We start from the raw sequence: 14,537 nt of genomic DNA on the forward strand, positions 1-14,537 counted from the left end.
ACACGGAAAAAAAAAAAAAAAAAAAAAAAAAAAAAAAAAGAGAATAACAAAAAGAGAGTATCAACTGAATGTAAGCCAGGGCCGAGCTCTAGTGGCACCTTAACAGTTCTCCTGCCTAAAGTTTCAACATTATAGAGCTATTCCTACAAGTAATAAGCAACTTCTTAAACATTGTAAAGAAACACTTTTATTAAATATTTCAGGCATACAGAAAAGCACAGAAAATAATAAACACTCACTGACCATCCAAATTTGTTAAATTGTAACAAGTGTATATTTCAGATACAACTGAAGCCCTCTATATATTCCTCTCTCCTCAGAGGTAAGCACTCCCTTGTCTGTCTTTATCTTCCTCATAAATTTGTTTGAATTTTTACATCTGAACATATCCAGAAACACTGTATATTCTTGTTTGTACTGCTTTAAAACTTTATATAAATGATATCATACTATACATTTACTCCTGCAATGTTCCTTTAGGATTATCTATGTTGGCAAGTGCAGCTATACTTTGTTCATTTTAATTGCTGTATGATATTGTGCATATATGGATTATCATGATTTACCCATTTTGCTGCCAAGAGACATTTGGTAGTTTCTAACTTTTTGTTATTAATAAGAATCTTGCAGTGAATATCCTTGTATATGTGCAAAGTTTCACAAGGGCACGTATCTAGGAGTGAAACTGATAACTCAAAGGACATTCCTTAATATTGCCAGATTGTTTTCCAAAGCAGTTGTTCCAAATGTATACTGTCACCATCATGGCATGAGAGTTCCCAGTGCTCTACACCCTCCCCAACAATCCAATTGGTATAAAATGTCCTCTTAGTATTGTTCCACATTACTACTAAGATGGAGCATTTTTAATAAGTTTATTTGCCAGGTATAACCATTTTAATGATTCTTTTATTTCTGCTTTAAAAGATTGTTTTAAGTTTTAAAATTAATTCACTAAATATCAAATATTAAAAATTAAAATTAAAGACGTTAAAAGAATTATATACTGTTTAAATAGTGTTTTAATATATTGAATATGTTCAGAGAAAAAGCTCAACCTCTGGAAAACAGATGGATTTGGCCCAAGCTTAAAAAGTTGAAACCAGAGATTAAATTTTTGAAAATTAAATATGAATGATGCACTCATAAATGAGGTATCTCTATTATAGGATCTGGAACTTAACTACATCCTAATGTGCTTCTGAATGCAGCCTCTTCTCCAGCAGATTTAAACACTTTGAGGATTTGGATACTGTCTCATTTATCTGTATATACCAGCATTGTCTCTGACACAGCATAGGCACTCAATCAGTAATTGACTAATGGAAGAAGAATGGGAGAAGTGGTCTCAGTGTGTTGATACAGAGATAATATTCTTGCATGGAACCTGACCATCATTCTATATGCAATACTTCATATTTTCTTTTTTGCTTAGAGATAATGAATTTGGTATAGCCGAGCTATGGAATGGAGGAAACCACTTGTAAATGAAGCCACCTTACTTATTTGGTGGGGATAAATAACAATACAAATAATGAGAATAATTATGGGCTGTTTATCACTCAAATCAGAAGTGCAGTTTGCAATAGAAATTTATCTTGCTAAACCTTTAAACAATTGGTTCATAGCTGAAGGCACAGTAACAGGTAAAAGTGACCAATGATGATAATGGAAAATTAAAAACCAACTCTTATGTTCGGCTTCTCCTTTTGGGTTTAAATGGAGAAACACTAATTATAAAAAAGCAGTCATAGGTAAGAGTTAAATCTAATAAAGATTGGATCCCTGGTGCCAGTCTCAATAAGGATGTACAACACAATCACCTAGGGAACATTTTCAAAATACACAAGCTAGAGCCTCACCTTAGATCCATTAAATGAGAATCTACTGGGAGCGATGCCCAGCTTCAGATATAGCGAAAAAGCACCTCAGGTGACTCCATTGATTATTTACCTAGGTAAGTAGCTCTCAAACTTTTATTGTGCATCAGAATCTACCCATACAGATTCCCTACAGGAGAATCTTCTCTCTCATCACCAATATGACCACCACTACTTCAGCCATAGTCATTAACCACTTATGATAAATTGCACCAAAGAGAATATTCCTACTATATTAAATAGTTTGCTTAACAGGAGAAAAAGGATTCTGATGAGCAAAAAGGAAGAATGAAACAAAATAATTTTGAACTATCAAAGGAGGACGGACAGGGCTTAGGCAGATAGAAGACTCATGCCTGAAACAGAGAAGTGGGAGAATCCTGGTATAATAAAACTGATTACCTCCAAGTTTTTTATTAGCTTCTAATATTAGAGGGGACTAGGTATTTGGTAGGTCAAAGACAAGGTTGTTACCAATACCCATCAGATTCAATTGCAGAGGTCTATAATCAATGTTTCTTTCAACATTATAAAACCTATTTTATTATTTAGGCAAAATATTATTGTCATAGGTTAGAACAGTTTATTTACATTATAACAGGCTTATCACAAGGCTTACATAACACAATTTTGTAGTGGACAGTTTCCCATGGGTTTGCTACACTTTCTAAAGAGAAATGGTGACAGAGGGGATCTAGTAGAAGTAAATAAGAGTACACTGTTGATAGAGAAAAAATTATGGGTTACAAAAAAGTAAAAATAGATGGAGATAATAGATATTTTAAAAAGTACCAAAACGAAGGAAGCTAAAAGACAAACAAAAAAGGAAAATGTATATACATACTAATGAAAAACATAAAGAGAAAAAAGGTTTCCTAGTAATTTTCTATCCTTTATCCTAATTTGTCCTGATTTATTGTATTGGTTTATTTGAAAGAATACTTACAAGGAGAATAAAAATGAACATTTGAAATAAATGTGAAAATGAACTGTAGGAAAGAATATCATAAAACAACCTACCTTTTCACTAACAAAGAACTTATTCTTTATAGCAGGTATGAAACTTAACTGATAGCAGTCAAGAAACATTTAGACTTTAAAATCTCTTAAATTTTTTGTTGGGGTTTAGAGCATTTTTCTGAGTATTCCATTCTAACAGTATATAAGATTCATTTAAGTAAATAAGGCCAGAGAGGGGAAAAAAATCTTGTTTTCCTTATTTTTAGATACTGCTAACTTAACATCTGGAAAGGAAAATGGAAACGGCCTCTTAAAAATGTTTTAAATTATTTCAACTTACTTTTATGACATTCATATGTCCAAAGTAGTGTCTGCTTTTGTGTTTTTACTACATCAAATGGTAAAGTTGCAACAGCTGCAAACTGTCAAAAAGTAAAATTGATTAATTTAAATCTACCTTTTAATTTTTCCTAAAATATTTCATATTCTTCCAATTAGCACATTATATAATAAGGATAAAAATAAAAATCATAACAACTTTACAATGAACCAGATATATATATATATATATATATATATATGTTTTTGTTAAAGAAAACAGATGTATATCTTATGTGTTTCTCATGAAACTCAAAAATAGTCTCAGAAAAGTTCCCTTGCTTTCCAGAGGTCACACAGCTACTAGTGGGAGAACCAGAATTCCAACCAGACCTCTCTGACTCCAAAACCAGTACTGACAATTTCTGATGCTCCTGTATATTCCATTATTCCTTTACTTCTCGTGAAGGTATAACACATATTTTAAAGCAGAAACTTTCAAGTATTGTGAGCATTTAAAACTTTTCAACAAATGTTTTAAAATTGAATACAATAAAAATTAAGTTTAAATAAAGAAAATAGACTTTGAACTTTAAGTTCTATACACCTTTTCTTTATGGGTTTTGAGTATTATCAAATATAGTTACTATGGTTCACAAATCACATTTAAAAATTTTTTTCTCAAAATGATTCAACTTTACAATCATTTCCGTAATGCCTCAATTAAAGGGGTTTTTTTTTTTTTTTTTTTTTTTTTCCATTGGCTGGTCAGTACAAGGATCTGAGCCCTTGACCTTTCTTGGTGCTGCTTATTATCACCATGCTCTAACCAAGTGACCTAACCAGCCAGCCGGGAGGTTCTTTTAAAAAGAATAATTAGGGCCGGCCCGGTGGTGCACTGGATAGTGCGCCGCTTGGGAAGCGCGGCAGCGCTCCCGTCTGAGGGTTCGGATCCCACATACAGACCGGCTCCCGCTCACTGGCTGAGCGAGGCGCGGGAGCAACACCGAGGCTTGCGATCCCGTTGCCGGTCCCCGGTCCGGTACGGGGGCAACACTGAGGGTTGCGATCCGTTGCTGGACACGGAAAAAGACAAAAAAATAAAATAAAAAAAATTAAAAAAATAAAAAGAATAATTAAATTCTTCTAAGAATGTTCTCATGATATTTGATACAATAGCCATGAAAAGTAAAATCTGGTCTCTATTTTTTGCTTCCCAACTCACATTTGCCCAATATGCTCGCAGAATGCCGTTTAAAATCACTTATATTTTATTTCACCCTCCCTAACAATTTGTTGATTTAAGTTCTTGAAATCAGTTTCAAAGATCTCAGGTATGATAAAAATCAATTATTGCTTCTACATCTCCACAATCTACTATGTAGTTGCAAAAGGTAGCTTACATTGTTATGTAAGCCTCTTTGACACTTTTTTTTTTTTTCCTTTTTGTCTTTTTTCGTGACCAGCAACGGATCGCAACCCTCAGTGTTGCTCCCGCCCCTCGCTCAGCCAGTGAGCGACCGGTCTGTATGTGGGATCCAAACCCTCGGTGGTAGTGCCGCCGCGCTTCCCAAGCGGCGCACTATAGCAGTGCGCCACCGGGCCGGCCCCCTCTTTGACACTTTTTAAAATGATATGGTTTAGGCTGTTTTGTTTTCTAACAGAAAGCCTGGCCACAGTCATATTCATGTGCTTTTGCTGTTGCAGAGACAAATTTTTATTTGAAAATTGTCAAAAGGCAGGAACATTTCTAGATCATTAAAAAATCATTAAAAATAAATTTTCTATGGTAAACAGAAATAGTAAAATAGAGAACTTTCCTTCATATTACTGTAAAAGCTGGTACACCATACTGAAGCAACTATTCAATAATGCTAATTGCTTTTTTGGCTCCATAAACTTATAATCCACTAGGCTTAATTTGACAGATCTTAGATCTGGGAATATTGATGTCTAAATTTTGAACTAAATCATGGTGGCTTCCTTAGCCTAGGTTTTCTGATCTATTATTCCAACATTTTTCTGAAGGTCTCCATCACTTCACTCTGCCCCTTCCCTCTTGTTTTTAGGTGGTTCCAGTATGTCAGTGTCTCACTGTAAATTATCACTAACTCATTTTGCAAGTATGTCGGTATAAGAAAACTCTTTATAGCCAAGGTGATGGTGATGTGATCTGCATAAAGAAAGCCCACTACATGACTTTCAATTGTATGGAAGGGTAGGAAAAAGTAAACTCTCTACTACCCCAAAATTGTCATTTGAGATCCTTCCCTTTCAAGAAAAATGGTAATTTTTCTTGAACTTTTAAGAAATATTTAGTAAGCCAAGATGTTTCCAAAGAAACAGGAATTAGCAGCAGAGGATAGAACTGCTTCTATTCAATTCAATTATACACGTGGGATGACACTCCATAAAATATTACCTAATCAGATTTACTAGCATTTATTAAGCTAATAAATTGAAAATAACAAGGGTACCTTTAAAACCTTGTGGAAAAATAGAATTAAAAGAATACAAATCTTCCTATGAACTTTTTGAGGTAAAATCTGGTCTCTAGTAAAGCACTATTTAAATTATTATCATTATAACTTTAATGATCTAACAAATCCACGTTTCTCAGAAAAATACAATAAAACATAAACACAAAGTATATTTTAAACTACTTTAATGGCTAATCATCTATTTTCTTAAAATAGGATGGTACATACTTAGAAAATATTTAAAGCAGTGCAGCCTAAAAGTGCTGTATGCATGAAATGCTACATATCACAACAATTATCATTGTTCTGGAATACTAACAACAAAAGAATAAACTTACAGAACCAGACAATGCCCCTGAAGTAAAGTTGATCATAAATGTTGGTTCATACAAACCAGATTTCTCACTCAACCACTTCTTTAAAATTTCATAGTTATACCAGTACATTGCTATAAAAACAGAGAATGAAATGAGCACATATTTAGAAATAAAATGTGTACTTTAAAGAAAAGATTTACGAGGTATATGTTAAAGGAAAAGAGGAATTTTAACCTTGACATGCCTTGCTTCTGCTTAGGCACCTATGAGGTGAGATGTAAAAAAAAAATTTTTTTAATTAAAAAAGAGCAAAATGCTCAGTAATAGTCTAGCAGTCTTAAAACAAAAGATATTACATATCAGTAAAGTAGGACTATAATTCTAAAACCTGACAAGAACAGTAGAAAAAAGGAAAAGTAAAAGCCAAACTATTCATGAACACAAGTGTAAAAATCCTAAAATAGAAATAATAATAATAAACTGAAGCCAGAAGTATTTCATAAAAATCATCCACTTTGACTATGATGGGTTATCCCAGAAATGCAAAGCTAATTAATATAATAAAACCTTTAAATGTCATATAACACATTTAAAAAAAAACATGGTATCATCTAATGATAACATAAAAGCATTTAATAAAATTTAACACTCTCATTCTAAAGCAAGCAAATTTCTTGGAAACCTAGAGATAAAAGGGAACTTCTTTAACTTGATAAAGGATATCAATCACAAACCTATAGCAAAAATAATTAATGGTGGAACAGAACATTTCCTTCAAAATGAAGAAAATGATAGGGATGCTCATTATTATTACTACTATTCAAAACTGTACTAGGCAGCAAGTAAGACAGAAGCAGCTATGATGATTAAAAATGAAGACAATAAAGTCATAATTTACATACAGTATTACTGTCTGCATAGAAAACCCAAAAGATATTCAGACAAATTACAATTTATAACAGTTTTAAAAGATAGCTAGATACAAGCTATTACATAAAAATCAATTGCAACTGTACCAGCTACAAAGATTTAGAAAACATAATTAAAAAAAAAAAAAACAGCTTTTAAAATAGCCACTAAAAGTTGGTGGGAAGTGGGGGGAGGAGGTTACCTATAAATAAAGCTAAAAAAAAAAGATGTATACAACTTTTATGATGAAAATTTTAAATCTCTACTAAAACACTTTGAAGAAGATTGGTTATTAATATAAAGACATATGACATGCCTAGGGAAGAAAAATAAGGTGACATCACCAAGGTGACTTTTTACAAAGCACTAGTAATTTAGAAAGTGTAGTATTCGCACCAGGTTAGACAAATTAACCAGTGAAACAAATCAATGCATACGCAAAAATTTAATATGACAGAGGTGGTACTGCAGATCCCCAGAGCAACTGTGGTTATTCAATAAATGATGCTGGGATAACTAGCTATTCATATGAGGAAAATGAAATTGATTACCTCTTTCAGTCCATAATCCCAAATTGATTATGGATAAATGAATGGCCAATGAAACAGTTAAACTGAGATACTACTTTAAATTAAGAATTTTGAAAATAAAAGGGCTGGTAAGGTTATGAAACAGCAAGAAATCTCATACATTGCTGGTTGGTGTATAGGTCCGCACAATCACTTTAGAAAAGAGTTCAATATTACTAAGTAAAATTAGAAATGTATATATGTATATGAACCAGCAAATCCAATAAGGAGAAACTCTTGCATAGATGCCCCAAGAAACTGTTTAAAAATTTCATAGTAGTGCTGCTTACTTGTTTACTCATACATAAACAAGAGTAAAAATGAAGAAAACACAGTTACATACAAAAACAAGAATGAATCTTAGGAAAATTCTTCAGTAAAAAAAGGATTATTTTAAGCTCCCAAAATAGGTAAAACTAAATAATATATTATTTAGAAATAATAGATATATGGAAAAACTATTTAAAAAAAAAAATCAAATGAATGATAAAAATTCAGTATAGTGGTTACTAAGTGGGCATGTTGACAGTGCAAAAGCATATATATGGTCTCGGGATTAAAAAAAAATGCAATGTTCTATAGCTCATAATTTGAAGTGGTGAGTTCACAGGTATTCATTTTATTACTATACTTCATAATATATATTACTTTTTACATACCAAATATATAATAAAAAAGTAAAGAACATAATTGGCATAGGAATCTATGATTACTTACATACTGTATATTTCTAAACAGCATAACTGAATACAAAAGATTGATACAACAAAATACAAAAGGGAAAGATGCTTAGAAATGTGTATAAGAAATCATTAATAAAGGATTAACAAAAAGTGAAAAAGAAACAGAAACGTTAATACAAGGGTTCTCAATAACTATTCCTTTCAGGTCTTAAGTGGAAACGTCTATGATTCACAAGAAAATACAACTAAGATATGCACATTCTACAAGTTGTTGTTAGATTTGTACTTTTCACTTTCCATGATTTTCCCTCTTCATAATTCAAGGATGAACACAATCACCTACCTGAGTTATAATAATGTTTTACAGGATACTCGTTTAATGGGTAAATGTTTATTTTTAATAACTGAAAAAGTACAACCCCATATAATTCAAAGGTGGTCTTAAATGGATTTTATAATATTCTGATTTGCAGTAGTTTGCTTACCTTATTAATTATGACTTATTTAGAATAATGTTAAAAGTAGTTTGCAATCTCTGAAGATGAGTACTCACCAATTAACATTTAAAAGAAAATTAAGCACAAAAAGAAAAGAAAAACAGGCTTGCATTAGAAACTGTTCAATCAAGGCTTGCAAAGATCTGAAAGCCCAATAATTAACTAGGAGTTAGTCTGTAGTTACTACAGAAGATAATTTAACTGTAAAGGTTTTTAAAATCTAGTGAAAGCAATATATGAATAAGACAAAGCTACCTAAAATTTAGCAGATACTAATAAGATAAATCTTACCTGAGAAAGGTACATCTCTAAGAACAGTAGGAGCCCAGCCCCTCCAGAGGGAAATCCAACCATCTTCAGACACTTTCTTGCTGACAAATTGGTGTACTTCCTTGTAAGAAAACTTCTTAGACTGCATCTTGGTTCTAATCAATTCTAAGGGACTTATTACAGTTACTGCACCAACTAATACAAATAAGCAAATCAAAGAAAAAAAAATACATGTACTATGCAAACACACACACAAAAATTAGTATTTCATGAATTTTATGATATTTTAAACTTGTATTCTGAAATATCTGCAAACGTTAAAATCAAACATCTAATGATGCCAACATATTGGCACAGATTTTTTCCTTTGATAAAGCTATTTCTTAAAAGTCAATTTTCTAATGGCCAGCCACCAAAAAATAAAAAAATAAACTAAAAAAAGAAGTCCATTTTCATATACCTTATGTTTGTTTCAACTCTTTCAAGGGCACTTCCAGAAATGTTATAATCAACTAAAATATTACAAAAACTCATTCCAGTTAGTGCCCCAATAAACCTCACTCGTATTTCACAGAGAAAAACATCTTTCTGCAGAGGCATATTTCCTACTGATGAAACTCATAATCCCAAAGTCTATAAGGAAAATGATTTAGGACTTTGGCCTGAATCATGTATGGTCCCAAATGACACCTTGAAAGTTCGTGTGAATCAGAACTAATTCTGATGTCATTCTAAAAGCTCTATCCAAAATTTGACCAAGATGGGCTGATCCCATCTCATTCTGACAGCAATAACCATATCATGTGACTTTTGGAGTACAGATACTGCTATGGTTTGAATGTTGGTCCCCTCCAAAGCGCATGTTGGATACTTAATCTCCAAAATGATATTTGAAAGGTAGAGCCGTTAAGAGGTGATTGTATGGTGATGGCCCTGCCCTCGTGAATGAATTAATCAATTCATGGATTAATGTGTTAATGGTTTAATAAGTTATCAGGGAGCAGACTGAGGGCTTTATAAGGAGAGAAAGAAGCACCTTAGGAGGAGAGGAAGAGGACTCTCGCTCAGCCCTCTTGCCAAGTGACACCTTGTGTTGCCACAGGACTCTAAAGAGAGTTCCCACCAAGAAGAAGGCCCTCACCAGATCTGCCCCTCCTGGACTTTGGACTTCCCAGCCTCCAAAACTGTAAGAATACATATCATTTCTTTATAAATTACCCAGGTTCAGGTATTTTGTTATAAGCAACAGAAAACATACTAATACAGATATTAACAAATTAGTACAAACCATAATGAAAAATATATTTTACCAATAATCTCTACATTAAACAAATTATCTGTGAATGTCAGAATTTAAACAGAAGCTCTAAACAGAAATCGAAATGAAAATAAAGATTTGTATTACTTACATCTAGCTACAATTCCAGCCACAATTGGTATGCAGTTTTCATTTTCTCCTAATTTAGCTCTCAGAAGATCAGTTAATTGATCATAGCAGGTAAAATAAATAATTGTGGCAGGAACGGCCATCACACTGTTAGAAAAGCACAAAAACATCTATTCAAAATTAAGGTCTCAAATATACTCAAATTAAAATATTATTATATAAGCTAAAAAAAACCCTTATATTTTGTATAAGCTAAAAACCACAACAAAGCCTATGGAGACAATTTTTCTTTTATTTTAAAAATTATTAGTGCTTAACTTACTAGGCAATAAAAAGATATAAAGCAGGTATCTTCCCTTCAAAAGTTTACATTCTAGTTGTGAAGATAATTTATAACATATAGCATTTAATAAGCATTATGTAATCAAATTCAGATCACAGAAAGAGCACACACTCAGGTCATAAATAGGAAAGACAAATTAGGACACTTCTCCATCTCCTTGACTTGTTTTATCTGTGTCAGGTCTCCTAGATCATCTTTCCCAATTACGTTTACCATGAGAATCACTGAAATAAAAAGTACATGAGCTATTATAAAACATTTCTAAACAACAGACCCTATATCACACCAGCTCATAACTGAAAATAAATTACAATTAACATCACCAGAATTATATACACTAGTTTTGAGGGAATTCTAATGACATATTCTTTTAAGTGAAAATATAGAAAGGGAATTATTAAATTCAAACACAAAGTTACAGGCAATATCAAATCATAAATATTAATGCAATAAGAAACCTGTCTATGTTTATGGTCTAACTATAGGACATTCACAGACCGTAGTTTGGAATGCCTTATGTTCTACAGTGATGTTTGATGCTGAGAATTTAAGAGCAGGACTGACTGGTGCTCTTGAATCTGCCACTAACTTTATAACCCTAGGTATTGTTTAAAATATATGCCTCAAAGTTGACTAATTTCCTCTATAAAAGAGAATAAAGAAAGTTCTTAGAAATAAATGTGGGAGAGAAATCCAAGGTATTATTTGAGATTTTTATATTCAGCCTCACTAGTTTATCATACTAATTCATACAATCAGTAGCTAGTAGAGAATTAGAGTGCTCTGGAGAAGGAAAAGTCTACATGTTGTAATATATCTTACTGTTTTAGTAAAATAAGCAAAAAGTCAATCAACACCAAATTCTTTATTTCTCATGAGGAAAAAATTCTCGTGCAGCAAAGACTTAACACAGCAGTCTTGGTTTCCTATATCTTCAGGTGGGCTTGTCTGCATGACTGACCTTTGGACAACTCATGGGAATTTATTCCTTGAAATGTTTCCTATTATAAAGGGTTTTTTTTGTGCGTCTGAAGCACTAAACCAACTTGTCTAGGTTGATTTGTACAAACAATGTGATTCATGGTAAACATAAACTCTCCTTCTGGGTCTGAAGTTTTGCTAATCACAGATGGTCACAAAGATAGAATGTACCCTACATAACCAATGCCCAATAACAGCTCTACACTCTGAAACTCAAGTGGGTTTCCCAAGGCAGACACACCTTGCACATTTCATAGTGCGTTGTTGGAAGAATAAGTGTGTCCTATGCAATGCCACGAGGGAGGACCGTGGAAACCTACGCCTGGTCAATTCTTAATATGTCTTTTTTCCTTATCAATTCTATGTTGTTTCCCTTTGTTGTGATGTACCATGACCATGAGTATAACCTCCTCAGGTTCTGTGAGTCCTTCTATCACATCAACAAATAAATGTGAGTGGTTGTAAGACTCATAAAACATTGCTTCAGAAAAATGAAAAGTTCTAACAGTAAAAATGCAAGATTTAGTCCAACCATGTTGATTTTAAGACAAAACAAAACAACCAACATCATTTAGTAGGAAAAAATATTAAAATTCAACTTACAGAGTAGGGGGAAGGCCACTCCACAGGGATTTAATGCCCTCATTTCGAATGATTTTTAAAAAGGCATCCTAAAATTATAACAGAAAAAAGTAGTCAAAATATATACCTAAACTTGATATATAAAAATTTATAGTGATATCTGATTGGTAATTTGATTGTTTCAAGCATTTATTTCTAAATTATGAGCTTCTTGGACTTATGTATGTCCATTCTTTAAAAAAATAATTTTAGGGCCGGCCCGGTGGCGCACTGGATAGTGCGCCGCTTGGGAAGCGCGGCGGTGCTCCCGCCCGAGGGTTTGGATCCCACATACAGACCGGTTCCCGCTCACTGGCTGAGCGAGGCGCGGGAGCAACACCGAGGGTTGCAATCCCGTTGCCGGACACGGAAAAAGACAAAAGACCAAAAAAAAAAAATAAAATAATAATAATAATAATAATTTTAAAACAATTAAAATGAAGCATTTCTGGATACTACTAGATCCTTAGAGAAAAAAGTCTACGTTACTCAGCTCTGGATTAGGGCTTGGAAACAAAGCTTTTGAAAGATTATTATAAAAAAAAGGAAGTAGAGTAATGGCAGGGAGTTGGTCAGATAAACTCTCCTGAACAAGCATGAAATCTGAGAAAATATCATTAAAGCTCACTATTTGAAATCTCTAGAGAGAAATTAAAAGCAGGCAAAAGCTGAAGGGAAGTCTGCTGTTAACAGATAAACTCTTACAACTTCATAATAAAAAGATGAACAACTATTAAAAATCGGCAAAGGATTTGAATAGATGTTTCTCCAAAGAAGACAAACAAATGGCCAAAAACACATGAAAAAAATTTCCAACATCATTGATCATTACGGAAATACAAAGCAAAACCACAATGAGGTAGCGCTTCATACCTACAAGAAGACAGACAATAACAAGTACTAATGACAATGTGGAAAAATTGGAACCCTCATTGTTGGTGGGAATGTAAAATGCTGTAAACACTTTGGAAACAGTCTGGCAATTTCTCAAATGGTTAAACATAGAGTTGCCATATGACCCAGTAATTCCACCTTTTGGTATATATCCAAGAGAAATTAACACACATGTTCACACAAAACTTTGAATGTTCATAGCAGTATTAATCATTCCAAAAAGTGGAAATAACCTAAATGTCTATCAACTGATGAATAGATAAATAAAAAGGAGTATATTCATACAATGGAATAATATTTGGTAATAAAAAGGAATAAAACACTGATACATGCTACAACATGGATGAATCTTAAAACATTGTGCTAAGGGAAAGAAGCCAGCTATAAAGGACTGCATGTTTTCTCAGGAAAGGGGAAGTTGAGTAAGATAGAATACTTTTAGACAATAACTACTCTTCTCTAGTCAAACACCACAACCCAGAACCATACCAACAAAAGGCCAAGGAGGGAGCCTAGACTTCTACCCTTGTAAGGCTGTAATGATGCACTGTCACACCCTCATTGGGGTGGTGTCACAGAAGGTCAGTAGAAGAGTTTAGACCTTTAGCCTCACCAGCTCGTAAAAAGGGTCCCCACTTCCCCCTGCTAGGGTAGTATCAGAGGAGTAGTAGCAGAGAGTCAAGACTTTCACCATCACCCAACAGTAATGAGGCTAACCCACCACAGAATCAATGGAAACCACATGCGGAGCCAGAACTCCCATCACTGCCCAACAGTAAAGAGATCTTCCCTCATATTGTGTGTCAATGGAAGCCAAGTGGGGAACCTGGACTTCTAGCTCTACCCAGTAATAACCAGGTGGCATCCCACTTCCCTGTGGAAGCAGTGTCAGAAAAAGCCAGTTAAAATGTTTAAATGAGATTCACAGTTTAATAACAGAATAATCAAAATGTCCAGGCTTCAATCGAAAATCAGTTTTCATTCTAAGAACCAGGAAGATGTCAAGCTGAATGAAGAGAGACAATAAATAGACATGAAAATTGAGATAAGAGAGATGTTAGAATTATCTGACAAAAATTTTATTTTATAATTTAATTTATTAAAACATGATTGTACGTATCTGTGGGGTGCATCATTGAATATTAATACCTATATGCAATATGTGATGCTCAAATCAGAACAATTACTATATTTATGATTACACAATGTAATCATTTTTCGTGGCCCATTACCAATTTCTCACTAACCACCCTATCCTTCCCCTTTCCCTCCTCTTGTGGCCTCAGTTCCATTCTCTCCTTTTGAATGTCACTGCATTATTGTGATTGTTGTATCTTTCTTTCTTGTTTTATTTATTTGTTTTTGGTCTTGGGTTTTTTTTTTTAGCTTCCACTTCTTTTTTTTTTTTTTTTTTTTTTTTTTTTTTTT

The 14,537-nt window shown here is 33.2% G+C and overlaps 1 protein-coding gene across 1 annotated transcript in view; it reads right to left on the bottom strand.

The window, feature by feature from the left end:
* Positions 1 to 14,537, bottom strand: part of SLC25A40 (solute carrier family 25, member 40) — a 20,097-nt gene that overhangs the window by 3,413 nt on the left and 2,147 nt on the right. Inside the window, exons 2-6 of the mRNA XM_008586034.1 lie at positions 12,198 to 12,265; positions 10,293 to 10,417; positions 8,905 to 9,078; positions 5,977 to 6,086; positions 3,181 to 3,262 (exon numbers count right to left, since the gene is read on the bottom strand). Of these exons, the coding sequence (XP_008584256.1) occupies positions 3,181 to 3,262; positions 5,977 to 6,086; positions 8,905 to 9,078; positions 10,293 to 10,417; positions 12,198 to 12,265 (559 nt within the window). The remainder of the gene's footprint in view (positions 1 to 3,180; positions 3,263 to 5,976; positions 6,087 to 8,904; positions 9,079 to 10,292; positions 10,418 to 12,197; positions 12,266 to 14,537) is intronic.

This window comes from Galeopterus variegatus, unplaced genomic scaffold, assembly GCF_000696425.1.
Source record: "Galeopterus variegatus unplaced genomic scaffold, G_variegatus-3.0.2 Scaffold3810, whole genome shotgun sequence".
NCBI classification, from domain to species: Eukaryota; Metazoa; Chordata; class Mammalia; order Dermoptera; family Cynocephalidae; genus Galeopterus; species Galeopterus variegatus.